The sequence below is a fragment of the Tinamus guttatus genome, unplaced genomic scaffold (assembly GCF_059628265.1).
Source record: "Tinamus guttatus ecotype Peru unplaced genomic scaffold, ASM5962826v1 Tinamus_guttatus_pri_ptg000376l, whole genome shotgun sequence".
NCBI lineage: Eukaryota > Metazoa > Chordata > Aves > Tinamiformes > Tinamidae > Tinamus > Tinamus guttatus.
Window position 1 is genome coordinate 432,796 of NW_028288910.1, and position 27,911 is coordinate 460,706.

Below are 27,911 nucleotides of genomic sequence, written 5' to 3' on the forward strand. Positions count from 1 at the left end.
GAAGGAAGCAGAAGGAGAAGGAGGAAGAGGCGGCGGCGGCGGCGGAGGAGGCCGTGCGGCCCCCCCCTACCCCCTCCCCCCCCTCCCGCCATGGCCGACAACGAGAAACTGGACAACCAGCGGCTGAAGAACTTCAAGAACAAGGCCGCGACCTGGAGGTAACGGCCGCCGCCGCGGGGCGCCGCCGCCGCCGCCTCAGCGCGCGCGCGGGGCCGGCGGCGGCAGCGGAGCGGGGGGGAGGGGGAGGCCGCGCTGCGAGCGCCGGGCGCGGCCGTTGGGCGCCGCGCGCCGCCCCTCCCCCCCGCTCCTCACCCCCCCCTCCCGCCCTCCACGCGTGGGGTGGCGGCTCCACGAGGCCCCACGCGCCCCCCCCGTCTCCCCCCCGCTCCCCTCCCGCCGCCGCCGCGGGCGGGCGCTTATCGGGCCCGCCTGGGTGCAGTTAAAACCGCCCTTCGCCGAGGCGCTTCCGCCCCGCCGCGCCGGAAAAAGTGCCGCTTTCGCGTGGTTCTTCCTCAGTTTCCTGCCCCGCGCTTAGCGGCGCCGCTTTTTTTTTTCTTTTTTTTTTTTTGTCTTTTGTTTTTTCCCCCCTTTTTTTTCCGCTCTCAGCAGTCCCGAAAAGCCTGAGTCAGGGATTTGGGCCCACTGGTGTGCTCTGCTGTTCTTCCCTTAAGCTATTCAACTCTTAATCTTTAATACACCCAATGCCTGCTCCTTTTAACAGCCCTTTTAGAATATTTTTCAAGAGGGGTGAGCGTTAACATTTCAGCACTCGGTTTATGGCACGTGGGAGCGGTGGTGACTGGTACTGCTCAGCCTCCAAACTTTCTGGAGGCCGTGCGTGCTGTTTGCCTCAGCTGCAAAGCTGCTTCGTCAACGCAGCATAGGGGATAATTAATTTAGGGCTTTCTAGTAAGGATTCTAATATCAAAATCGCGTACAGAGCCTCACCCATAGGCGCTTGCCAGCAGGCCTGGCGGGGGAACCCCTGCATGGTCGCATGGAGCGCTTGCTCACCGGTGAAGTAGGTTTCACATGTTTCTCACTTGCATTTTCCAATGACCCCAGTGCGTGTCTCTGTGGGTAGAATACAAGAATACCCCGTCTTCCTACAACGAGGCAGCTCAGGTGGTGTTCGAGTATCCTTTTTATTTTTCTTCAAAAATAAAGGATGTGTTTATTTTGCTGTCATTTATGGAAAATACCACCCATGTTTCTTCCTGGGAAGCTGGCTAATCTAGAAGTCAATAGTATTTTGCATTTTTTTTCCCCTTGAAACTTAGACAAAAAAAGAAATCAACATCTAAGGAAAGTTCTTACTAGGAAACAGTTACATTGGGTTAACAGTATGCTCTTCCATCACGTACAATATGCAATTTGGCAATGCCAAATGCCAAAATAGTTGGAAATGGCAATAATTAATGCAGCAATTGCTTTGTTGTTTAGTAACAGAGTTGTTACCTTTGCTAGTGAAGCCTTGCCTTAGATGTTTGTGTTATTTTGTTCAAGTTCTTCGGTTATTTCTGAACAGATGACTGTAGGAGAAGAGACTGTTCAGGAAAGTGCAGTAAAGTATGTGCTGACATACTAAAAAATGAACCATATGGAAAAGAATAGATTGGATTGTGCCTGTGTTACTCAGAGTTAAGGTAAGTTGGACAAAGTAGGGAAGACTTAACATGAAAACATGCACAAATAAAGAACCCTCTGCATGTGTATCAGGAAGCAGATAATCAAGTATTTTTTGTAATTGCTGATGCGTTTTAGGTGTCCTTCCACAGTGATGAAAACAGGGTTGAGCAATATTACACTTTAGATACTGACATCTATCCAACAAATCTTGGAACATATGGTTGGTACCGAAAATAACTACCATGGACAGTTATTTTTTATACAATAGCTCAGGCTTATGGCTATCATTCTTGCTTAACTGCTTATGCCCCACATTTTTCATTAGAGCGTGAGATGCTGGAAATGCCCTCTTGAAGTCAGGTGGCAGCAACACTTGCTAATGAGTGTTCGGTTAGTTCATCAGACAAGTGTGTTTCTCCCTTGCTTTTGGCAGAAAAGTGTCTATTTCACGTAGGAAACCACTATTTGATCTTTATCTCATTCCCTCCTGACTTATTCACTCCTCCCTCATTTTACATCTGCTGATGTTACATCTTTAGCAATTAGTTTCTTTTATTCAAAAATGGGGATCTTTTTTCTTTTCTGTGACAATTGGTCTCCACAGACTGTCAAAGAAATGCTAAATCACCCTAGTTTTGCTGAGTGCCCAATTAATAAATACTTTGAGAGATTATGAAGGTTTATCATATTGCAGATTATAAACTTTTTAAAAAATGGTTCACAGTCTTAATGTTGTTCAAGTCCATTCATTGATAATTAAGAATAGCGGCTGTCATGTTGCACTAATCTTTTCAGGACTTATCACCTAATAGTAGGCTATGAGGCTTATTTTTCAGAAGACAGGAAGTTTTTTTTTTTACGCTTCTGTCTTTTAAAATACTAAGCATATGCTTAGTCCTTTACACATGCAAAAATTAAAGTTTGACTTTTATTTTCTAGTTCATCATGCTTCTAAAAATATAAATCTAGTCCTAAAACAAACCCACACTAACTTAAAAATATATACTTAATAAAAGTTCTTCATACCCTTAAGTATTGGCTAGGTATGCATGCAGGAACATGCTAAGTTGTGAGCAATTACTGATGTAAGTTTTAAGATGACATTAATGACTAGCTTAGGAATTGAGTTTGTTGTGACCAGAAATACTGAATGATTCTTTGTCCTTTTTCATTATTTATAGTACTGATATCTCCAATAGATGCCATTGTATTTGAGGGGAACATGTTATAAAACAACCATACTGTTACAAAGAAGGGTGCTTCAAAACAGCAGTTGGAAAAGCCACTGAATCTCTATGTTTTAAAATCAGCACAGCCCAGCAACGTTTTCAGAGAGTTTTCAAAGAGTTGCCAAAGGAGTTCACTGGACTTGTAAGGCTAATAAAATATTTGGGAACACCAAGAAGGCTTCAGAGGATTGAAAAAAAGTTAACTTCATGACTTAGTGGCTTTACTCACTCTCCCACACAAAATAGTAAGTTTGTTTGGAATTCAGGTAGGAAGGAAGTGAAAGAAGTCATTAACTTCACCCACTGTGAGCTGATTAAAAATAGATGCTGTTAAACTGACTTGTATTCTGTGGTGAAGCTCATGCATTTAGATGTTTTTTAAAAAAAAAAAACACGTTGTTGTCTTTGTGTGAAACACTTTTATTTGGTGTGCACACCTTCTCCAGGAAGAAACATACTGATTTTTGTAACTGAGGGTCTCCATTATAATTCTAAGGGAGGAAGAGCTGCTGAGATGTGTTTTTAGGTGATAGCTTGTAAAGATTGTTTGCTTTAAAACTGTGGAACATTTTTATCAGTAATCTTGATGTAAACTTTATTGTTCTAGTTTGCAAACGAACCAGAATTGGTATAGAGGACTAACAAATAAAAGAAGGCCTGATTAAACTGAATGTGAGCAGAATGAATTTTTATCAAATCCAAATGTGGACTTGCATGTGTCTCTGAGGAGGTCTTTTCTTGTTTTATAGTTCATTTGCCTGTTGTTCTGTGAAGCACAGGAAAATTTGTATTCCGTGTTGGGTGTTCGGGGTTAGAGACCAGTTTTCCCAAAGTGCTCTACAGACCGAGTGCTTTGTGAGCCAATGTTAATGGGTAAGCTGGTGCACAGGACCACAGTCAGTGGTGTTTTCCACAAAAAATTGAATGTACCATGCAGCCCCCAAAAGGATTGAGGTAACTAGGGGTTAGTTTTTTCTCCCACATTATTTCTTGTTTGTATTTTGAATCCTATATCAGACTGGCTATGCCAGTGCATAACAGCAGTTGCCAGGAAGATGGGTCAAGCAGTTCTGCTTTACAGTAACTGCTGTTGCCCTTTGCAATGGAAACAACGAGCATTTGCTTTTGCAAACTGTTTTCTGGAATGGGAGGCATAAGAGAAGTTCTCACATTATTTGTACACTGGCTGCTCTTGATACTGTGGGTGCAGAAAGAGCTTTGTGGGTGAAATAAGTTATAATAGCAAAACCCACAAAGGAATAGAGATGGATTATGTGTGTGCTAGGGACTGAGATCTTGAAAAGCAGTGATTCAAGGGAAGAACTTGAAGAGGGATGGTGATACATCAGCTGAGCATGAGCTCCAGATGCATGGGAGTATATTTAGAAAGGGTTATTAGATCTGAGCAGCTCACAAGTGTGGAAAATAGTGTTTCCTCTGTATTTGGTGTTGTGAACTGAATTAGTATCAGAATCCTGCTGCCATTAGCTGATGAAACATTGTAATGATAAAATGGGATACGGAGTGCTTAATGCCCTCCTTTATGATAAAACTTGGAGTTGTGTGTGTATTTATACTTGAGGAAAAAAGGAGGATGGAAGGCTGGCAATCACAGGCCATGTCTGATAATTTGATTTTCATTGTAGCAAAAGAAGATTCAGTGGCTGAAAGAGCCAGGCAAAGTCATGCTAAAGTGATGCATATTTTTAAATGGGAGCATTTGTCAAGGACCATTCTAAATTCTCTGTTTTTAGAAACTTTTAAATTGAGATTGGTTCTTACAGTAGTATTAGTGCATGCTGAGAGTTAATTTGGAGAAGTCTGACAATCAAGCTGGACCTTCTGCTTTGCAGAAGGTTACACCAGAAAGTCTAACTTTAAGGTTCTACCTGCCGAGAAACATCTATCTGGATTTCTGCTTTTGGGGTGTTTTTCCAAAAATTCCTCTTCCAAATTGGAGTGATGATGCTGTGAAACTTGTTGACAAAGCTGATTTCAATTCTTCCTGTGTTGTTCATGTCCCCTCTTTAGGAGGAAGTGAGAGACTTAACCAGTAATAACCAGCTTGTAAAGCAAGTACTGTTCATACAGAAAATTATTTTAAAAGAGCCCTATTTTGGTAAATTGTTTTTGCTGGTAATTCCAGCTTGTCTTTCACGAGGAGGCTGTTGTGAGTCTAAGGTATTCAGGTCTTCAGAGGCAGGCAGGAATCAAAACCGAAGGACTGTCTTCTGCTGGAATGAGAAGCACCTTTTTCTTCAGATAGATCTGTTTCAGATTTTTTTTAAGCCTGGCTGACTGTATATATGCTTTTTCTTCAGGCAATGAAACTTTCAAAACACTTATCTGAGCCCTTTTCGGTATTTCTTTTCTCTCCATCTCTCTCATATATGCAGGTGTATTTTTCCTACTGAAAGTATGTTCTAGTTGAGTCAGAATACATTCCCTTTCAGACTTACTAGTAACTGTATTATCTTTTAGTATCTCTTATGGTTTAATGCTGATTTGCAACTGGTGCCCCAGCAATCAGTCTTCTGCTCCTTGAAACTATATATTTTGTCTTGCGCTTTTCAGTTAAGCTTTGCTGTAAACAGTGGTGTCATTATTGAAGTCTGGGAAAAAAAGTGTTTCTTGCAGTGCAGCTTTTCTTTAGGTGTGCTTCTTTCATTAGTTTGCAGTAACTAATGCAGTTGAGGTTTGGAAGGGGGTTAATTAATCCCCTGGGATGATGGGGGCTTGCTATTCTGGAATCTTTTAATGAAAGCTTTCCTCGTCTTAATTTCTACTTGCATACGTCGGGTTAATAAACTTGAGAGAAACTACAGGGAATGCAGGCTGAGAGCTCCTAGCAGATCTGTCAGCTGTGGGGTTGCACAGTCTTTGTGAAGTGCCTCTGTGGTAAGTGGTGTCCACTAATGTGCTTGATTTTGGCTTCTCTGGAAAGGGACTGGCCCTTCCAGCGCAGGTGCATGACTGGTGAGTGCTTCTTGCCTTCAGCTCTGTTCTTCAGAGCTACCGTTCATCCTTCACCTGGAATAAATGTCCTTGCTAAAGAATGTACAGTTTTCTCGACTCAAATTATCTAGTGCTGACTTAGGCAATTGATAGCATCCTGCAGTGCAGGCAACTGCTGGCAAAGGACTTCACCCCCAGGCACTGAAGTGATGCCCACATTTGAAAGCTGAAGCACGAACTGCCAGGTGACAGTGCTAGGATTCTCTGTTGGAATGTCTACCAAATATGTATACAGAAAGATGGTTCCTAGAGAAATTTTGCTGCTTTCGACTTTTCTTCTTCCCCAGCCAAGACACTTGAGTTGGAACTATTACAAAACATTTAAAATTTAAGTATAAGCGTATGTATTTATAGAAGCTTATGTGTTTATAATAGGTATCGGAATAAGTCAGAGAATATCTGTTTGGTGAGAACAGTGTCAATACTTAAATGCAATTTATAGATTATTTTGAGATTTTTCATCATTTGAGAAGTTCTGAAAAGTATTTTAAAAAGCTCATCCAGTCATGGAGAGCGAATCTGTACTACTTATAGGTAAAATCCCCTTCTCTGCAGTCTAGCATTGTTAACTTTTGCTGTCGACTTCTCATGGTGGGGGGGTATGACATTTTAGATGAAAGCTATGAATTGAAGTTGCACTGGGCTCTTATTCTAGTACCTTTGATCTTTTATTAATTTTAACTTTGACCTATGTTTGCAAGCACATGCTTTAAAGACACATTTACTGGATACTTGCTTTGGTGCTTCCGAGTGTAGGGCCGTTTGTACTTGCATGTTGACTCTTATCTAGTTATGGGCGCTTCATCTGCGTCGAGTATGATCCTGTGCTTTGTCTTTTATAGAGTGGGAAACTATGTGGGGTGGTTTGTTTTCATTGTTTTCTTTTCCTTCCTCTGTCTGTTTTTTCTCATAGTGAAGTGCATTTTGGTCCTTGAGCAATGAAACGTTCTACCTCCAAAGCAGCAGGGAGTCATCCTCTCTTCTTCTACTTACCTCTGCTCCTGTCCCCTTCCTTTTTTTCTGTAGCGTATTCCTTTGAGAAAGAAAACTGAACAAAAATATTGATTGCAATGAAATGCACATTCGTTTTCATTTAAAAGACTGCTGCTGAAAGTCTGACTTTTAATCCTTATTTTCAGAACTGCTTATTGCTATAGAGAAGCTTTTAACCTTTTTTTTTTTTCCTTTGTATTCTACTTTAATGGGGTCCCTTTTGCTCTGGATTTTTTATTTCCTTAAGTCGCAATAAAATTCACTTAGTTTTGATTTAATTACTCTGACTGTAGATTTTGAAGCAGGAGAAAACTATTAGACTTTTTGATTTATACTTTGCACTGTGGTAACAAGCAGAGTAAAACAAACTTCTGTATACTTAAGATTGCATTTTTTTGGACAATCTAAATCGTATTCTGTGTAGAAAATTCTCATGATTGTCACTTATAAATAATATTTTTGTGGATCAGCTTTGATTATTAGGTCTTTTCATTTGAACTTGTATACAAAGTCATTATGCAAGGTACCAGCCACTACTGCTTCGTGCACTAACAGAATGTGACCAGCAGAAATGTGTGAAACTTGTTACATGAGCTGTGGCTATTTGGTAGAAAAAAATTGCATCACTTGTATGGAAAAGTACGCTTACTGGTGCAGGGCTTGTATGGCTTAGAAGCCAGGCCTAATCCAAGTAGGCGTGATTTAAAAATAGATCACTGTGTTGTCTAGATATATTTACTTTGAATAATTGCCTTGTTCTTTTTAGCTCAGCAGTTGTGTTTTTTTTTTTTGTATCTAGTGCCTCTTCCTGTGCAGTCACCCGATTCTCGGGTTGCCCTGAGGTGCCAGTTCTTAATCCTGAGAGGTGCTAAAGCAGTTGAGCCAGGCTTTACTGCTTCCTAATTTACTGGTCTGTCCTTGTCCGAAAGGAGGTAGCACTTTGTATTCTGCCTCTCAATAAAGTGGCAGGTTTGCCTGTGTCTGAGCTTTGACCTTAGGCTCTATCTCTTGTCCAGGCCTGGTTTTTGGGGAACACTGGTGCTAGATTTGGGAGCAGCTCTTCAGGTAACTTGATGAGTAATAGCACTAATAGTACCTGCAGGTGCTAGGCAGCTTTGAGGATTGTGCTCTTGTAAATCAGGCTGTGCTTTACTGGGTGAATACTCTTTTGTATATTTTACAGAAATATCATATTGTTAGTAGTTTGAAAGATGTTAAAAGACTTGAATGAAGAAAGGGTTATAAATAATGGTCAAGTTTAGAAATCAGAAACACCTGAGAAATAAATGCTTTTTGGTTTGGCTCTAGTATTTGTATTGTCTTCTTGGCACTACTGCTCTTCATATACAGCTCTTTCATCATGACCCTCTCTCAAAAGACATTTTTCTTTGCAGATTAAGTTTGCTGTCTTATTTTTCATTTTCAATACAAAGACCTGAGGGGATTGTACTTAACTATCAAATAATAGTTGAGCATAATTTGGCACAGTATCCCCATTTCCTATGGATTTTTACACTTAATAATATACACTTATACATCCTGTGTGTATAAGCACTGCTTAATGTTCGTAAGCTTTAGAAAAAGTTTTGTAAAACCTGTTCTTATTTGATCTAGATTCAGAATATAATGCATTCTCTTTGATCTTGATTCCTTTCAGACTATGAGAAGACAAAGAAATGAAGTGGTTGTGGAGTTGAGAAAGGTAAGGTGAACTGGTATTATTCTTACCAAATGGGAGTTGGCTGTATTTCAGTAAGAGCTTGTATTTAAAGCTTAAAAATGCTGTTGTGTGTTCTGCAGGCCACTGAGAACACTGCTGCTGAGCACTTCTGTTTTACAAGTTCTGTGTAGGTGCTTTTGATTTAGAAGGAACTTTTAAATTTACCATATGTGCAACTGCAAACTTCATATTAATATAATTTATTTTAATGGAGAATTACAGTTTTGTTTGTAATTCAGCAAGGGGAATAATTTTGACTTCTCCAGATAGGCTCTTAAGCCTTAAAAAACATTTCTCGCCCTGCTCCCCCCGTCCTTGAAAATGAGTAATTCCTGGTAAGATAGAGAGGCAGAAGGATATTCTTGCCCAAAGCAGCAGTTTGAAACAGAGATGCAAGTAAAGTAGTGGAGGGGGTATGTGTGAAGATAAAACTGCTTAAAATGGTCAAAACTCTAGCTCTTGAGAAATCCTATCTCGATGTTCTGGGATGAGAAGAAAACTAGATTCTGGGAATTGCCTTGTCTTGTTTATAAAGTCTGTCAAGTAGGTTGTAAGTGTCAATGCTGATGAGTTTGAGCATGTGAAACCTCTAGAAATACAGATGTTGCTGTGAATGAAATTGGATGGAAGCCTTTTTTCTAGAAAGAGATTTTGCTTCCCTCTGCTTTTCTTTCTAACTTCTTGAATGCTGGAACTTTGTGTTGATGAAAGCATGTGTGTGATACTGTCTTAAAAGAGAAGCTTTTCTTCTATCCCTGCTCTACCCATTCAGTGTTTTTAAGACATTAAATCATTTTTTTTCTTTAAGAACAAAAGAGATGAGCATCTTCTAAAGAGGAGGAATGTACCCCAAGAAGATATCTGTGAAGATTCTGATATAGATGGTGACTTTAGAGTGGTAAGAACCAACTCATTTTTTTTTGGTAGTAATTCAGAAGACTCTTCAAACATTTAACTTTTTTTTTTAATTTATTTTTTTTAGCAAAATACTTCCTTGGAGGCAATAGTACAGGTAAAAATTCTTTAATTGTGTTTGAACTTCATTATAACCTGGTGATAAATATGTGAAAAGTCTAACTTCTCTTTTGTTTCAGAATGCTTCAAGTGACAACCAGGGTATACAGCTAAGTGCTGTGCAGGCTGCAAGGTAAGACTTTTTTTTCTTCTAGTTCAGCTAAATTTAGAAATAGGATGTCATTTATTTATTTATTTATTTAAGCTTCAAAAAAAATCCTCAGTAAAGAAGGCTATAAAAGATCCGAGCGCCTGAGTATTCAAAGTGGTCACAATTTCATTAGGTGCAAAGAAATACTAGTTAAATAATAACACGATGCTCCTTGCAAGTGGAGTGTACTATGTAATTAGCAGAATTATAAACAATATTTAATCTGAAATACAGAAACAAGTTACTATAAAAATCTCTTGTGTATTTTTCATTGACTAAGCCTGTAAGAGCTCCTCTCATTTTAAGGGGAACTGCATAATTGTTAAATATATAGTTATATATTTGAGTACAATTCCAAAAATACTGTTAATTTCTTTGCGTTTGCATAATTTGACAGTTGTGCTGTTGTTTCATGAGCTGCTGCTCTTTTTTCTTGCTGTAGCTGGGTGCTACAACTTTGTTTCCCTCTGAGGAGAAAGGGGTGTTTCAAGTGTAAGAGAAAACTTCTAGCTCAGAAGTCAAATGAATAGGAAGTTCCTTGTGGAGGTTACTGTACTTGAATGTGATAAATGCTAAAGCCGTTTTCATGCCTTTTCATCAGGGGACTTGGCCTTCAAAATAAAAATGCATCAGCTCAAAATAGTGTCACTTAGAAAACCCTTTTTTATAGTTGATATAAGCTAATTTGAAGTGCCCTGAATTAAGTCTGGAAATATCCACATGGGTGTTTTACTAGTTTAAATACTTTTTCAATTGAAAATAAAAGTTAAACCAGTGCGATTTGTCATTGGCGAAGTCTAAGAGCCTCAAGTATTTTTTACACAGGAAAATGCTTGTAGTTTGATGCTAATTACTCCGTGTCTTTGTTTGGTCTGATGCTGGAATGAGAAGGAAAAATCTTGCCCAAACTGAACCCCAAAGCATACAAATTGAGCAGTACTTAAACCAAGACACACAAAAACATCTTGTCTTCTTAATTCTTGTAAACTTATAGGTAGAAGTCATCACTTCTAGAAGGAATCTGCTTTGCCGAGTTGGAAGTTTAAAATGCACATCTTGGCAGTTGTTATGACAGGCTTATTATTTGTGAATAAATTGGAATATGAAGAGATGACCAGAAAGTTTCTGTTTTCGCTACCTGTAAAAGTTTTAGGAAGAAGCCCAAGTGACCTCTTGGGAACGTTTCTTCATCCTCTTTAAATTCCTCCCCTGCAGGAAGGTGAAGCTAAAGGGATCAGCAGTTAGGATAAATCTGGACACTTCTGTACTTCACAGCAGCGCTTTGTGAACCCCTGGCCTTTCAGTTTATCCTCAGGAGGGAAGAAACAACCTTCTGACAGTCTTGTCAGGGCAGCCAGGGACTGCTTATCTGCCCGATTGGGTGGAGGAGGAAGAGGCTGCAGGAGGGTGTAACTAAATAATTTCAGTAGCCTCTGACTGACTGGTGATACTCTTCCAAAATAGAGAATATATGGTAACTATGGTACACAAACTGCAGATTTTTCAGTAGTTTAGTGGTTTCTATCATGGTGCTTTAGTTATTTCTCTCTGACGTTAAGAAAATAAAGCCTAGTTGGTCTTTGAGAGTATGAGATTTGACAGCTTAAAAAAGAAAAAAACTACTGGGGGAAGCACAGCTCTAGAACATGTTTCCCAAAGAACTTATGGAATCTCCACACTTGGGGGTTTTAAAAACCCAGCTAATGAAGCCATGACTGACCTGATCTAGTGTGAGCAGTAATTCAAGCATGAGGCTGGACTAGATGACTTCTAGGGAGCCTTTCTAATCATCATGTTTCATACTGTGTTTCCCCGGTAAGTCTTACATTTTCTTTTTTTTGTTTCTAAACAGAAAACTGCTTTCCAGTGATCGCAATCCACCCATCGATGATTTAATAAAATCAGGAATATTACCTATTTTAGTGCACTGTCTTGAAAGAGATGACAAGTAAGTACTCCTATAACTAAAATTGTTTAACTATTGCAGGAATTTTCAGTATTCAGTTAAAATGCCTATGGATTTTGAATGAAAAGTCATGTTACAACATTTTTTTTTCTTATTTTGTAGTCCTTCTTTACAATTTGAAGCTGCGTGGGCTTTGACAAACATTGCATCTGGAACCTCTGAACAAACACAGGCTGTAGTTCAATCTAGTAAGTCAAATAGTGTTTTTGATGTTTGATAAAATGGGCACAGTAGCTTCCACAAAAATAAGAAGATCTGAATGATACTGTAAACGGCATCTACACTCCTGTTCTGTCTCAAGCATGTTCACCAATCCCCATGATAGGGTTGGTCCTTTCATGCGATAGCCAGGATGGTTGAAATTGAGTTGTCAATCACAGGCACGTCGCTGAAGGACCTGCCCATGAAGTCTCCTGCCAGAAGTTCTACCTCTTCTCTGGCAAGCAGCATCACTTGAAGCGTACACCTGCTTTTGTTCTTCATTTTCTCAGATTTTAAATTCAGTTGGGTTTCCTGATGGTGAGTAATCTCTTCTGGGAACTCACTGTTTTAGCAGAGATGATATCTGCTGGTTTCCAATTTTCGATTTTTTTTAAAACCTCCCATGGAGAAATTTCCTGCCTAACTGTGAAGAGGGAGGAAAAGGTGTGGACCAAGTTCAGAGAGTGCCTCTTGTCAGACTTGCTTCCAAAATAATGTTGAAGATACAATGCTGCGCTTCGTGCTTTGTGGATTCTGAAGTTTGGGAAGGAATGGTACTTGGAATCTGAACTGCCAAGCAAAACAATTGTCTGTGCTTGAAACATGCCCTGAGCTGAAGTAGTGCTTCTGTTGGTCAAGCAGAGCTAAATAGAAGTGTCAGCCATTTCTTTGAACTTGGTAAATTAAACAGCCGACCTTCTGACCCATAGTAGAATCAAGCAAATATTAAAACAAGTCTTCCCTAAAACTTGAGGAAAAACAAAATCCACAAAACTTCCATTAAGTGAGATAGCAGCTTTAAGACTTGGACTCAGTGTTGTACTGCAGCTTGAACTGCTGGTTCCATTGGATGTGCTCTGTGTTTCCAACAATGAAAAGGCACGGAATTATACTCTGTATTTTTGTAGGTTCTCCATCCATGATCATGTATTGGATTTTTTTATACTGCACGGAACTTGCATAATAGTGCTTCTAAAACGTACTGTGCGATGCCTGTTTGCATCTTGTTTTCTTTTGAAAAATCTAGTTCTTTTATAAGCTGTGCTACATGTGGCTTGATTTAGGTTTAAAGAGTTAGCAAAAAAAAATTACAGCTTATTGATGGATTGAAGCTGAGCACTTATTAGAGCAGTTTATTTTGGTGATGATTTCTGATGTAGCCAGGCCTGCATGGGTGCTCTATATTAGCCAATTTAATAGTTGCAACCTATAGAAATGTGGTTTGTTTCTTGCAATGATTTATTTAAATGAAAAAGAATAGTCAATCATCTTTCTGAAAATATTAATATAGTTGTTGGGAATGTTTCCCAGGCAGTGCATAGAGGCATTGCAAGTACCGTTGCTTAAGAAAAAATAAGGAATCTATGGTAATTGGTAACCTGATAGCGCAAAAAAAAAAAAAAAAAGAAAAAACAGAATATATTGAGAATCTATAAAATACCAGTATTTGGTGAAATTCCATGTGATCTGAAGCTACTTTCAGATTATAATTTGTCATGTAAGTACCTTAGTTTTGGGGCAAGAATGAATATCTAAATGAGTTATCCAGATGTATATTGGCTCAGTATCTCTTGCTGTTTAGGAGCAATCTCCTGTCTGACCCTAGCATGGGGCAGAACGGCAACTCCCTCGTTGTGGATAACGATTGTGTGGTTCAGTGTGTCTTTTGGATCCCTTTCTCACTGCTCAGTCAGTTGACTCTCTTTTTGGTCGTGTATTGGCATTTGAAAGGATCTCCTCTGTGGCAATCAATGAGAATGTTCTGGTATTTCAGACAACGGTTCTCAACCTGAGAGTCAAAACTTACTGATCTAGAAGGATACTTCATGTTGATCTGTATGAGCTTTTGGGAGACTGAGCAGAATGGATTTGTAGAAACAGCTGCTGTTGCTGTGCAGACGCTTTGATAAGGATTGTCTTCAAAATACACTAGTAAAACTGAGTCTGGAAATAGCAGGGAAAAGTACATGGTGCCTTGGTGCTTAATGAATGCTTTGCATCAGCATCAGGGATTCTTGTGGTGCCGTTTAGCTTGCCTTCTTGTGTGCCCTGGAGGTCACCATACCTGTGCCCAGCTGTGGTTCCAGCAGGAGGGAGTTTGAAGTTATCTGCTGCAGTTTTGCATGGAGCTTCCCACTTGCAATGTGCTTGGAAGGTCCTCAAGTAGTTGCCTTTCTGTGCATTAGGTCCAGCTAGCTGGTGCATGATTTTCAGCTAGTAAAGCTATGATGAAGTAAAGAGCATACTCGAATCGTAAGATTGCAGCAAATCAAAGCCATGTGCTTCCCTCTTACTACGTTGTCTTCAGTAATGCAGGTGTACCTGAGCTTGGCAAAGGGGACTGGGTGAGGTTGATGTTAAATAGTACTTGTCAATTAGTTCTGGCAAGTAAGTTGGCACTGAATTCCTAAATTTGCTCCAATTAGTATAATTAAAGATGGAGTTTTGATGAGCTTCAGTAAACTTTTATTAAGACTAAGCAAATTAAATGGAGAGAGCTGCTTTCTTAGTGTTCTGGACTGCAGGCTTTTATGTGAAACTAATAAAGGAATAATTGTTGCAAGGTGTTTTTTTTCAATATCATCTAGAAAGCTAGTATTAAGGCTGTGATCAATACTCGACTGGAAGAGGTGATTATGTCAGTTATCTCAAAGACAAACTATTTCTTAACAAGGGCTTGTTTTCTTTTGTTTGTATTTTGCAGATGCTGTGCCACTTTTCCTGAGACTGCTGCATTCACCTCATCAAAATGTTTGTGAGCAAGCTGTGTGGGCTTTAGGCAATATCATAGGTTTGTCTTACTTTTGCTATTAAAAATACTTAAGCTCATTTTGAAATCAAATGAGTAAAATAGCTAGGATTTTGTTTATTAGAGCATGGAAATATATTCAACTATTGGAATGCAGCCCTTTGATAACACTGAGGTGGTATTATGTCAAGAATTACACCCTGTTGTTAGCTTCTTCCTGCTTTGTCTACAAACGCACAGTCTGTGCACAAAAAAGTGCCCTTAGATCTTTCATTCTAGGTACCGGAAAAACTACTGACACACAGACATGCAGATTATTAAAATAAAAACTTTCTTTTCTGTTGATCTGTGATGTTTGACCTGAGCTCACATATATCATGTGTGTTTGAATTGTAGTTTGGTTGTGATCACCCAAGCATTCTTTTGATCATCCTTTTTCTGTGTGAACGCGATCCTTCTTGTGAGCTCTGCAGCGTATGTGATCATAGTCCTGATTACACTTACAATGCTGGAAAGCTAATATCAGATGCAAGATCCTGAGATTTCTGCAATCTAAAGAGCATCTAGGCATTTCTAAGATATTGGAAAGTAAACAAATGAGTTCAGTATTGTAACTGCCTAGAGTGACTCCTAGTGTTGTGTGTTGTATGAGTTAGGTGGCGTGTCTGAGGCAACTGTAGTGCTGCATAGGTAGTGACAGTAGTGTTAAGTCTCAAATAAAAGGTGACAATGTCTCTTTTCAAGCAATTCTGAACTACTCTTGGGATGTTTTAGAACTAATTAATCTGCTGGTAGGGATCTTCAGGAATGCATTGGACAATCAGCTATTGTTGTTTGCACTATCTTCCAGCCCTTTCCTTTGCCCTGCCACTGCCCTGTCCTGCAGATCTGCTCTACATGTGCAGTTGATAGATGTGTGTCTGTGTTTACCTATAGGAATCTCCCTGGCTCATCATCTTTAACTTCACATCTGTAAACATTTTAATGTAAACAATCTTAAATGTACAGAAAATAGTGGGCTGACTCCCCTATAAGTGCTGAATATTTGATGCATTATTTACGAAGTAGTCGTTAATATTCGTGTTTTAATTTTTATTGGATGCATGATGAACGAGCAGGTGGGACAGATTTGAGCCCCATACAACAGAGTGTAAGACTCAAGCACAAGTTCACAGCTTAATGTTAATTTAAGAGAGTAGTTTTTTGGTACTGTTTTTGTGAAGGGCATGGGATGGCTTGTCTTCATATTTCTTTGTGTGTGGTCTTTTAAACAGGTGATGGACCCCAGTGTAGAGATTATGTCATTAGTCTTGGAGTAGTGAAACCACTGCTGTCCTTCATCAGCCCATCTATTCCCATAACTTTCTTAAGAAATGTTACTTGGGTCATGGTCAACTTGTGTCGTCACAAAGATCCTCCTCCACCGATGGAAACCATTCAGGAGGTGACTGAATTACTCACTGCTCGGTGTAATTAAATGAAGTTGAATATCTGAATGCCTTAAACATAACTGTTTAATACTAAATGTTTCTTTTCCTTAGATCCTTCCAGCCCTCTGCGTTTTAATTCACCACACAGATGTAAATGTAAGTAGCACCACTTTCAGCAAGTTTTGTGCTCATGTGTAGCACAAAAGTATATGATTCATCATAAGTAGCATTAAAAACAAACAAAAAAACCCACTGTTTTCTCTTGGCTCATTGCAAGCCTATTTTGATATCTTGATACATATTTTTAAGCAGCAGTTATGTTTTTTGTCTTTTTTGGCAAGTACTCAATTTGATGTGCTTTCCCTATGCTTAAGAGAATCAGCTTATTTTCTTCATGCTCTCATTTCATCCTCATAGGAAGTGAAAATGCAGTTGTATCAATTTCTGCAGACATAGATAAACATAGAATTTTGTACAGCTAGTGCCAGTTTGAGGTTGTAATCCAAAAGTGTCCAGTAATCCAGGAAGAAATGAGTAACTGGTTCTAATGTAAAATGCTAGCAAGTCTTACATGAAATTTATGAGGTATTAAATATTAACTTTAGCTTATTTCCACAGTGAAGTAAGTGGAGACTTTACTGAAAGCATTAAACTGCCCAGCTTTTTGCCTAAAGAAAAGGTAGAGTTATTCAGGATTGTACCTCTGCCTTTTAGGAAGGTTGAATTTTAGGCATTGATAAATTAAAAAAAAATAAATAAGTAAACTGATAAGTATATTGGATTATATTTTAATGATTCCATAAGGTGAAAATGAAGAAGCTTATTTTGAGTTTCTTGAAATGTCTATATTTACAGATCAGTTGGTCAAGAGTTGTCAGCTGAAATAATGCTCAATTTGTCAAGCTGTCACTTGAAATGTTCTGATTTGCTACTTTAACTGGCTTCTGTGTGAATGTTTGTACACACACATACCCCTAGGAAATCCAGTCTGGAGCACTGCAGCACTAGGTTCTAAAGAATTTCAAAGTCTATCTTAGCTCGGCAGAGCTCTAGGAACAACAACTTGAGGTTATGTGAAGTGTAGGCTGCTGATTTGCAAGCATGTCAGATGCCAGCAGTCCTGTATTTCCTAAGACTTAATCATCCTTCAAGGGATCGATCTTTCATAACTTGCATTGTCCCTCCACTGCTCCATGAAATGTGCAAATAGTCTTGAATTTCTCTTGTTATTACATCTATAATTTTTTTTGTAGCAGTCTGGGCTGTTCAGCTGATTTGCTTCTATGTGTGTTTTTGGGAGTGGGAACAGTTTACATAGCAGATGTTTCAGACTTAATAATGGAACATGCAAAACTTATAGGACAAAATGGGTTGTGGATGTGAATCTGCTGCATTGCCTCAAAACTTTGACTTCAGAATATGATCTGTATACATTTTTAATTTTTGTTAAAACGTATAACCTTTCAGTGCTAATTAACTTTTTTTTCTTTTTTTTTCTTTCTTTTTTTTTTTTTTTTTAAGATATTGGTAGATACAGTTTGGGCACTCTCATATCTAACGGATGCTGGCAATGAACAGATCCAGATGGTGATAGACTCTGGAATAGTCCCTCATTTGGTTCCTCTTCTCAGTCATCAAGAAGTTAAAGTGCAAGTATGTTCAGATAACTACCAGAAAAAGTTTAAAGTGTAATGCCGAGATAGTTTGTTTCTTTTAATTGTTCATGTTTAAATTTTAAAACATATTCTGCAAAAGCTGTACCACGCAGCGTTTTAAAATGCTTTACCCTAACTGTTCTTATTCTGAAGGTACAGATTGTTTAATTAGAAAATTTTTTGTCCTTTCTGTTTATAAGAAATTATCGTTTTTGTTCAAAAGAACTTCAGCAGAACTTGTTCTGTTTCAGACTGCTGCACTGAGAGCTGTAGGAAACATTGTCACTGGTACCGATGAACAGACACAGGTAGTTTTGAATTGTGAAGCTCTTTCACATTTTCCAGCGCTTCTGACACATCCCAAAGAAAAAATTAATAAGGTATGTAACTGCAGAGACTGTGCCTGCTTGAGGATTATTTGATGTTTGACTTGGGTATTTTGAATTACATGAATAGTTAGTGTGATAGAGCTTTGAGTGACATGGGGTGCTGAATCCCCTCCTCTTCAAAATACTTAAAATATCTGAGGAGTTACCAACTTGTCCTTGACAGGAATGGTAGTTTTTCGTTACTCAAATTAATTTTTTCTTGAAATGAAATTATATCTTGCAGTGCTACCTATTGATATGCAAGCTAGTTCTTGACATGTGAGGTAAATGTAACTTATTTTAATCAAGCTGACTCTCTTGGAAGTGATGAAATAGAGATAATTGATGTCTTTCTGAATGGAGTGTGTATGGTAAATAGCATTTGAATTAAACTTTTGGGGGGTGAGGGCAGTGTGTGTGTGTGTTTGTGTGTGGTATATAAAAGGCTATAAACTGGGGGCACTGATAATGAAGTGCTGATTCCGGAGTGCATCTGAGGCATGTTGTTAAATTCTGGGGTGTTGCTTTTCAACATTGCCGATGATTAGAGCCCAAAACAAGCTCACCAGACTAGCCTAGGCATCTTAAAAATCTCTAACAGGTTCATTAGTGAAAACGAACCTGTGATCTGATCCAAGAGACTCGAATGTTCACATACACAAACACAGGAAATTATGGATCTTGTGTTAGACTTAAATATTCATCCAAAAGGTCATGTAGGATAAGGAGAAGAGAAATTTATCAACTACAAGATTAAAAACAAGGAGATGCTTGTTCTTTGTGTACTTGATTTTATGTCTTTGTTTTCATTATTTCTTGTGACTATAGATCAATCCAAATGCAGCATTTGGCTCAATTCAAAATGTCAACTGTCAAGGCCTAGGAGAGCCCACAGGGGAAAAGGTCTCCTCTTGCACACTCTTTCCTAGGCATCTGCCAGTGGTTATTGCTGGAAAGAGGGTGTCATGGGCATGTGATCTTCTGGGTAGAATGATCGTAATGGATCATATGACTTCACAGTGTTCTTGAAAAGTGTGTATTTGAATTGATTACTATGCATTGCATTTACTTGATGATTTGAAACTAGCAAAGAGACACAATTTTGAACAGGAGAAAAACATCTTTTATTTATCCCTTGTGAAATGCATGATCCTGTGAGGCATTTTGGAGCTGCTCTGGCAGTCAGCTGAAAACACCAACATGCCCTTTCAGTAGCAGAATCCATTCTGAGTGCTTGTTTGTAGCTTTGTGACTTTGCCTTTAAATTTTCCTTTTAATCTATAAATTTGGAGTATTGGGTTGTAGTTCCTTTACAATGAAAGACGAAAAAGCCCTGTGGAGTCTCCTGAGAAGTAGTTTTCAGTTACAGTTATTAGGAATTCTGCTGTACACAGAATAGACCTAATAAGTCTTCAATTGTATTTCAGAATGGCTCTTGTATCAATTGTAAAAATGTGGATGTATAAAAGCTAACTGAGCTGAAAATAGAATATGGGATAGAAGACTTTGTGAATTAATTTCAGTAACCCCTTTTATTTTGCAGGAAGCAGTGTGGTTCCTATCTAACATCACTGCAGGAAATCAGCAGCAAGTTCAGGCAGTCATAGATGCAAACCTTGTTCCAATGATAATACATCTTCTAGATAAGGTTAGATAACAAGGATTTAACTGTTTATTTTCTTAAGTAGGAAAAGTAGCGTTGGACTTCTTGCTTTACCTTTCACATTGTATTGTAAAATCTGGTGTGGGTGGAAACTGGGAGGTGGTATTGACCAGCTGGTAAACGAGCTCCGTGTGCATTTCCATTTGCTGCAAGATAAAAGAATATCTGAACCAGCAGTAATGTATTTGTAAAGGGCTGTCAGGTGATGTATGTCTGAATGCATTAGGAAAGTTCCTTCCAATTTCCTTTTAAATCCTGTATTTTTTTTTCTTATTTTTCCCTCTGTCCTTGTAAACAGTGATGCTAGAGTTTTCTCTTCTGTGTAGTACAGAGATCTGCATGGGAACAGTGCTAAGTTAGTTCCCAGCATTTTGCCTGTTCTAGATGCTTTGTCCTTTTTTTACTTCTGTTACATGGAAACATAAGGAGGTGCTCAGTGATGGTATTTATTAACTTGACCATTTTTTAATTGGTAAAACTGCATCAAAAATGGGTATCTGTTAAAGCATGTAGCTTTTGTGTTCAGTGGTTTTTGTTACTTACCATATACATATATGCATATGCGTATATGCATGTGTAAATGTGTTCTTTTCAGTGGCAGATTAAGCCTTTAAGATGAATATTGTTTATGGGAGGGGGGTTAATTACTTTTTTATTCAGGTGAAGTAGTTGCAGGTAAAACATTCTGGAAGGTTTTCTCTTGTTTTGCCTCTCCTGGCACGTTCAGAACCAGAATTTGAATGCCAGTGGATCATCTAGCTGGCATTCAAATACTTGCATCCCATTTCAGTTGTTGAGTTTTACTATTTATTTAAAAAACACCACTTTCCAAGTTGCATTGTGCGCACAGTAACTCCACTGCGAGGATAAAGTGTGGCTAAAAGGGTGTTTTTAAATAGGGGAAAAGCATGCAATGCTTTGGTCTTTCAAATATTTTCTACTTTATTCATGGCTTGTCTTTGCTTTCCTGAAATGTGGAAGCAAGTGAAATACCAGCCGGATGCTTTCAGCTAGTGCAAAATGCCAAGTCCTGTGTCACGCTGGTGTTGGGACAGAAGAAGTACTTGTGTCTTTTCCCCAATAACATAGAGCTGTTCATGAACAGCTCTTTGCTACCAATTATTGATCTTCAGATGAGTGGGCTAACTTCAGAGCCAGACTTCATTTGGCTGGCTCAGTGCACAGTATTTATCAAAACTGCCACTCACTACATTATCTCTCACTTATTTATGACAGCTATTGATAAGCAGTGTCAGAAGTCAGGAAAGAGTACTGCAGCTGTTTTCCTTGGATACAAACAAGTTTCTCTTGCTCTAGAGGAGCATTAAGAACATGGTTGCAAGGAAGGGGTGAAAACTGTGGACATAAACATCTACAGGTGCTCAGTTACCTCCTCCTTAGCTAAAGTGATGTGGTGATACCATGTAGAAATGACTGTAACAAACATAAACTTTTACCAGAGTACTATATTAAACAGGATGAATTTGTGAATGATTATTTCTAATTACTATTGTATTTTAGGGTGACTTTGGTACTCAGAAGGAAGCTGCTTGGGCAATAAGCAACTTAACGATCAGTGGAAGAAAAGACCAAGTGAGTCAAACTTTCAGGAGTCCTTTATCTTTCTTTCTTAAGTGCATTTGAGAGCATTGCTGTAGCTTAGTTCAAGACTATCAAAGTGTGTATTCCTCCCCTGCTCAGTAACTTCTTTCCCCTTTTGTAAAGGGATTTCAGTTTCCAGTTTTGGAAGTATGTGGGTTAGGTTTATCAATGGGAATTTGATGTGGCCTGGAAGCTATGATAAAGCTCCTGGTTGTTCAGCATCTGACCTGCTCTTTCCTTGAGGAAAGTACAAGTTTGGAAGCTACAGACAGACAGTGTTTCTTGCATGTCAGCAAGTTAAATGAAAATGGGATTAATTGTTAATGTTGGGCAGAAGCCATTGAGTACAAATGCTCAAGTTTCTTGTTAACCCAGATTATTTACTGTGTCAGGAGGGAGCTTATCCTTCTTGGAAGATCAAATTGAAACTCCTTTTCTAATAATGAAGACATTACAGTACTTACTGCTTGTCTAAGTGATCTGGACTTGTGTGTTTGTAACCTAACTCATAAATGATAGTCGAGGCATAAAAAGACATATCTGAAATGATGATTGCTGGAGTCTTACGCTGTTGTGTTACTGAGCATCTTCAGTAGTTTGTGTGCATTTGTGGTGCCCTGCTGGCTTCTCTCATGATTCTGAACCAATTCTGCTTTTTTTCCTAGGTGGCATACTTAATTCAACAAAATGTAATTCCTCCCTTTTGCAATTTGCTAACAGTAAAAGATGCACAAGTTGTGCAAGTTGTTCTGGATGGACTAAGTAATATATTAAAAATGGCTGAAGATGAAGCAGAAACCATAGCCAATCTTATAGAAGAGTGTGGAGGTATGATGCCTGATGTTTCTATGCAGAATTTCCAGAAATGATTTTGCTTCTGTGGGCTTCACTATGTCTTGGCACAAATGTTTGGAGCCAGCATTTTCAGTGAAATCCCTTTTCCTGTCTGGGTGAATCATTAAGAATTTCTACATACAAAAGCTGTAGAAATATAATAGCTGCAGAAATTCATTAATAGCTTCAGGTTTTCTAGACTTGCTGCTATTTAAGTTGTCTGAAAGAAAGTCTTCAGGGAAAGAGAGCACTGATAAACTGAGGCATTATAAAAGCTTTGTTTGGGGTTTTTTTTAAACATGAAGATAATAGCCAGAAGTTTCTAATGTTTGTAAATGTTCTTTGCTCATATCTGCTACTAATTTTATTGTACTGGAGTTTCTGGTTTGTAGTTAAGCTGCAGGTCAGTAACTGATCGTGTGCATTTTGCAGACAGCGTGAGTGGGTTTTGAATGTCAGAGGACAGGGGCTGCCACACCAGGTGCCAACACATCAGTGAAACTCTTGATTTCTGCTCATTTCCCCAATTAACTTAATCACTTGTGGTGGGGAGAGAGAAATACTATCAGTGCTAGACTTTTTTCCTTCCTAAAAGTTGTTGTTGTAATATGTGTGCCCCAGTCTTTTATATATTTCCTTGAATATCTGAGATTTTTTTTTTATGTTTAAGCAGCTCAAATGAAGCTTTTATTCCTAGATCCATTGTTAATTATTCTTTATGATAGGGCCTCAGGGAGAGGAAGATTATTTTAACTGAATTTCGAATTCTAACTACATTCTATCTTCTATGTGTTTCCTTTAGGCCTGGAGAAAATTGAACAGCTACAAAATCATGAAAATGAAGACATCTACAAACTGGCTTATGAGATCATTGATCAGTTCTTCTCTTCAGATGATGTAAGTGCCTGATAGCTATGAAATCTGCTTTTGAAATTGGTTATTTATAAAGACGATTCAAGATAGACACAGCAACTCTAATAATGCCTGCTCTGATACTTCTTTGTTTCTTCAGGATTTTTTATTGTACCCAATTTACTGATGTACGCTTACAGTCCTGTTGTGTATAATTTATATTTAAAACTCTAGTTTCATTTCAGGGATGTGAATATAATTGAGCTGTTTCATTGAAACCATAACTAGCTTCCTTTATTAAAGTTCCATCAGACTAACACCGACAGATTCTAAAACTAATTATAAGTGTAAATAAACATAAAACTAAAAATGGGCTATTGGAATCATAAAACTTCTAACTTGGTGTCACAGCCTTCCTGAATAGTTCATTACAGGCAATAATGAGAGACTTTGAGGTTTTGAAGCACATCTTAAAACAATCGTTTTTAAAGAAATACATTCTAGTGAATATTTTCTAATCTGCATTCCCCTATGCTTTATTTACTGGATTTACTTGTTCAAATAAAGTGTAGCGTATACAGTTACAAAAGAACAAATATTTATTTTAAAGATTGTATTTTGTACAATCTGGAATTAACGTAAGTATTCTAGGAATAGTTATTTTACTGAAAATGTAGTATTTTCCAACCTGTGCTCTTGCTTGGCAGAATACTTGATATCTTCACTTAATTTTATTTGCCTGAAGCCCTTTAGACGTACAGCTCCCCAGTGGTGGGAAATGCCTATCAGCTGTGATACAGGAAAAATATTGCAAAATTTAGTGTAAACTGTTTGCTAGATGTTACCACTATAAGAAGCAAGTATAAACTACACTGGTGCTAACCATTTGTCATAACAACTCCTGTTTAAGTGAGGTTTATCATCACTGGTTCACTTGTATGGACCTTGTGTTCATAATCATAGATTTTGAATGATTTTCTTGTTTGAGACCGAAAGAATCGTAAATTGTCCATTGGTACCTTAAGTGTAGTTTTTCCAACAGGATGAACTAAGTGCCTAAAATCTTTTAAAATATTATTCAATGATGTGATAAATACAGTGCATCGTTTAGGATTATTTGTGTGCATTCTACTTTCAATTTAAAAAACAGCATAGAGGAAGCTGATAAAATGCACATCATGGGTACCCCATATCAGAAAGAAGGATTTTTGACTCTCTGCCATTATCTCTGTGTTATCTTCTGCAGCCATGCTATTAAAGAGCACTTCTGCTCTGCTGGCTGCTGTTTGTTTCTTAAAGAATAAAGTGTTAAAGCATTTAACAGTATGCATACTGTACTGTATGCATTTTTTTTTGCGAAGTACTATTTGGTTTTAAGCTTAGGGTGCTTAAGATGTTGAGAACTCGCTTAGTAAACTTACCAGATTTGATGAAAAATGAATCCTTATGTTACCCTGCTGCATGGCTGCTGCTTCATAACGAAGCATGTGAAGGTCTGACGCCTAACTGAAGCCTAGTATCCTTTCCCCCTAAGGATGAGACCTAAAATAGTTCTGTAACTGCCAGTTTCTGACTAAACTTGGCTTCTCACATCTGATAAGCTCTCTGCTGTCTTGAATGACCCAGAACTGACCCAGAACATTGGTTTTCAGTTTAAATATATGATGTAAATCAGCAGAAGGTTATTTTAAATGTATGTGCATTTTAAACAAGAACTTAGCTGCATAGAAAGACACATGTGAGTCCATAAACTAATGTCTTCTGTTTGGTTGAAGAACTTATAAGAGCAGATATAGCAAAATGGTAAAGTTTGGTTGAACTGATGCCCTGTTATCTGCCATGAAGTATATATTATGCCAGAAAGGTATTTTGCGGTCATCTTTCAGATGACAGGAAGACAGAAGACTGTTTTTAGCAGCTTAAATTTGGAATACCCACTACAGGACTTGGAAACTTTGCTAAGCTACGGTAGAAAATTGGGAAGATGTAATGCAATGTAGTAAACTGAAGTGAAATGTTCATTAGGATTGTCTGGCAGTTTATTTTTTAGCTAGACTTTGGTTACTCTGTACCTATTTAATTTCCTTGTTCTCTTACAGATTGATGAAGATCCTAGCCTTGTTCCAGAGGCAATACAAGGCGGAACATTTGGTTTCAATTCATCTGCCAATGTACCAGCAGAAGGGTTCCAGTTTTAGAGTGGTGTTTTGGAAGTTAGGTACAATGCAGCACTGAATAAAAAAAAAAAAATAAGGTTTGATCCATCAATCTTGGCTCATGGGATCCGCTGCTGCATTAAATCGGGAAAGAAAATGTGAAGATTTCATTTGGAATCACAGAAAAGCCCAAATGAAGTCAAGATGGCGAGTGGGTGCGAGTGAGAATGAGTGGCAAAATGTAATGAAAAACTTCACACTGAATGCTTATTTAGATTGTTCAAAGAAAAAGGGCTACAGGTCAAAGATCTTCAGTGCCTGAGAAGGAACAATGACTTACTAGAGCAATGGGGGGGATATGCAGTACTATCATCATCAAGCCTTGTAAGCATAAGAGAATAGGATGCCCATATAAGCCCAAGGAGAATGAGCCCAGGCCTTGCTATGAAGCACCGTGTGAATGGACAACGTTGAGTGAATGTCTGGACTCGATGCTGGGGAGCCAGGCTGGCGTTTCCACCGCGGGGCTCTTCAGTCATGAAGCAGCCTCCTAGTCCTGGCGTGGCGTGTGTACGAGAGAATGGTTGTGATGCTGTATGTGAACGCATGCAAGCTTGATTCACCTTCAGGGGGCTGATAACAAACCTAGTAGATCATCAAAATGAGTTCATAAGTGTTAACTTACACTGGACAAAAAAAAAAAAGAAAAAAAAAGACCGGTTTAGCAGCAGACTCTGGTTTACTCCTGCAGCCTGTGTTTCTTCTTGTTTTTATTTCCCTTTTTATTTTTTTCTTTTAGTTATTTTTAATTTCTTTCCTGTATGGCTTATTAGTTGTTCGTAAAGTCAGAATTTTCAGGAAGGCTTCCCTGTGCATTTGCACCAGATGAATGTTTGATGTTATGAAAAGCTTTCCATATCATCAAAACTAATTTGTAGATTTTTGCATGAAAAATCATACATTTCCCTTCAAATAGACTGTGTTGCAGTACACAATTTGCCATAATAGTAGAAAGCAGTAAAATGTGGTAATAAAAATCTCATCCTTTTCATTTTCAAAGACAACATAAAGACCTTTGCATGTGGTAATCTACAGCATAGTTCATTTTTAGATTTTGTTGAGTCCTGTAATCAAATGTTTCCGTTGTGGTAGAATACCGTGCTGTGTTTCAATGTTACTTGTTTTCAAACTTTGTTTTCTATGAAAATGATATGGAAACTTCTAAAAATGAAATTTGGTGCATATGTACTGCCGAATAAAGACCGAAAGAGGTGTGAATAGATGTACAAATCAAGTCATGGTTTGAACACCTTTAATATGCCTAATCCAATTGTTTTAGACTCTTTTTATCTTAGATGTAGGCAGCCATGAACAATCTATTTTGAGCCACTTTAGAGAGACAACTTTGTATTTTTAAAACTTGCATAAAATGGATGCAAGTGTTTTTATAATTGGAGTAATGCCTCAGTTTTGAGGTTCTGCACACTAAATTAAAGGTGACGTTACAAATTTGTACAAAATGAACTCTTTATAAGGTGGCTCATTGTAGGAAATGCTGTGCCTTCCCCTTTGAGCACAAGTGTTGCATGAACAACAGTTTGCTATAATAAAACATACCAGATTAGCCACCATTAGCATCTATATCTACCTTGTGTTTTAAAATCAACTGGTAATTCTGAAACACTGTAGAATGGATAAAGATTATTTTGTGATCATAACTCTTTGTTGGACTAGAGTATTTTTGCAGCATTCCTTGTCATCAGAAACATGGTTAAAGTTTAAAACTAGAAGCAGCGGAAACTAGCTTGTGAAATTTATCCAAGTAGAGTGCAGGCTAGGCTGTCTTGGGGAAATAAACATTAAAACTTGCAACAGTATTGTATCCAGTGTGTCTTTCTGTACCAACACAAACTTCTGAAGAAGGCTGCATTCCTTGTGCGTCTGCTAAGTCTTTTGGTTGAGGCTGCCTACCACGTACCTGTGTGTACTGCAATATGCTATGCAAGCTTGAGAAGGATATTTTGATGTAAATATTATGAAATATTTACTCCGTTACCTGATTATCTAGTGCATATTCACTAAACAAACTAGAGCTTTATTCATGCAAAGCCTAAGTATCCTCTGAAGGAGCTAACGTGCTTAAATGGGTGTTTTTACAGTAGCTGACATGCCATGAGTGGAATTATTTTTAACTTTGAAGGCCCTAAAAGATCTGTGTGAAGGATGTGCAGTAGGAAATTGTTGCATTGTTCCAATTGCTTGCTATGGGGATGGGCAAAAGAAATGTATTTGCATAAATGTGTATATTTGAGAAGAAAAAAAGCCCCTGGAGGGTGAGCTTGTGCAGCACCCCTGCTGCCTGTAGGAAGTGTCTCCTCCTGGTGATTCCTCTGCTCTAGTAGATTTAAGGCAATTTGTTTTTTTAGCCCCATTCTCATTACCTGCAACCTGTGCTGTTCCATATTGCCATCCAGGCACTTTTTTTTTTTTTTTTTTTTCTTTTTTCCCTCCCCTCTCTCACCTGCTTCAGAGCAGGTCCCTTCTCTGTTTGGTTACTCTCCCAGTGCATAGGAGGCTTAAATATTTTGGCCTCCACAGGGTGGCAGCATTCATAGCTCTCCAGGAGCAGAGCTATGAAGTAAAATTGAGGTGAGTTTGTCTAATATTTTGTTATTTGAAAGCTA

At 38.3% G+C, this 27,911-nt stretch overlaps 1 protein-coding gene and 1 non-coding gene across 3 annotated transcripts; both read left to right on the plus strand.

The window, feature by feature from the left end:
- On the plus strand, positions 1–27,101 carry KPNA4 (karyopherin subunit alpha 4). Of its 2 annotated transcripts, XM_088530468.1 has the most exons (17): positions 1–158; positions 8,524–8,568; positions 9,395–9,484; positions 9,569–9,598; positions 9,681–9,733; positions 11,604–11,699; positions 11,820–11,905; positions 14,623–14,709; positions 15,942–16,111; positions 16,209–16,253; positions 17,619–17,750; positions 18,004–18,132; positions 19,664–19,768; positions 21,305–21,376; positions 22,051–22,213; positions 23,022–23,116; positions 25,171–27,101. In XM_088530468.1, exons 2-17 carry the CDS (start codon positions 8,527–8,529, stop codon positions 25,267–25,269), a joined length of 1,494 nt encoding a protein of 497 aa, XP_088386594.1. In that variant the 5' UTR covers positions 1–158; positions 8,524–8,526; the 3' UTR covers positions 25,270–27,101. The 2 variants fall into 2 exon arrangements, with proteins under 2 accessions (XP_088386594.1, XP_088386593.1); XM_088530467.1 differs by lacking the exon at positions 1–158.
- Positions 18,440–18,757, plus strand: LOC148593562 (small Cajal body-specific RNA 7). Its single transcript, XR_015913694.1, has one exon.
- Positions 27,102–27,911: the final 810 nt, after the last annotated feature.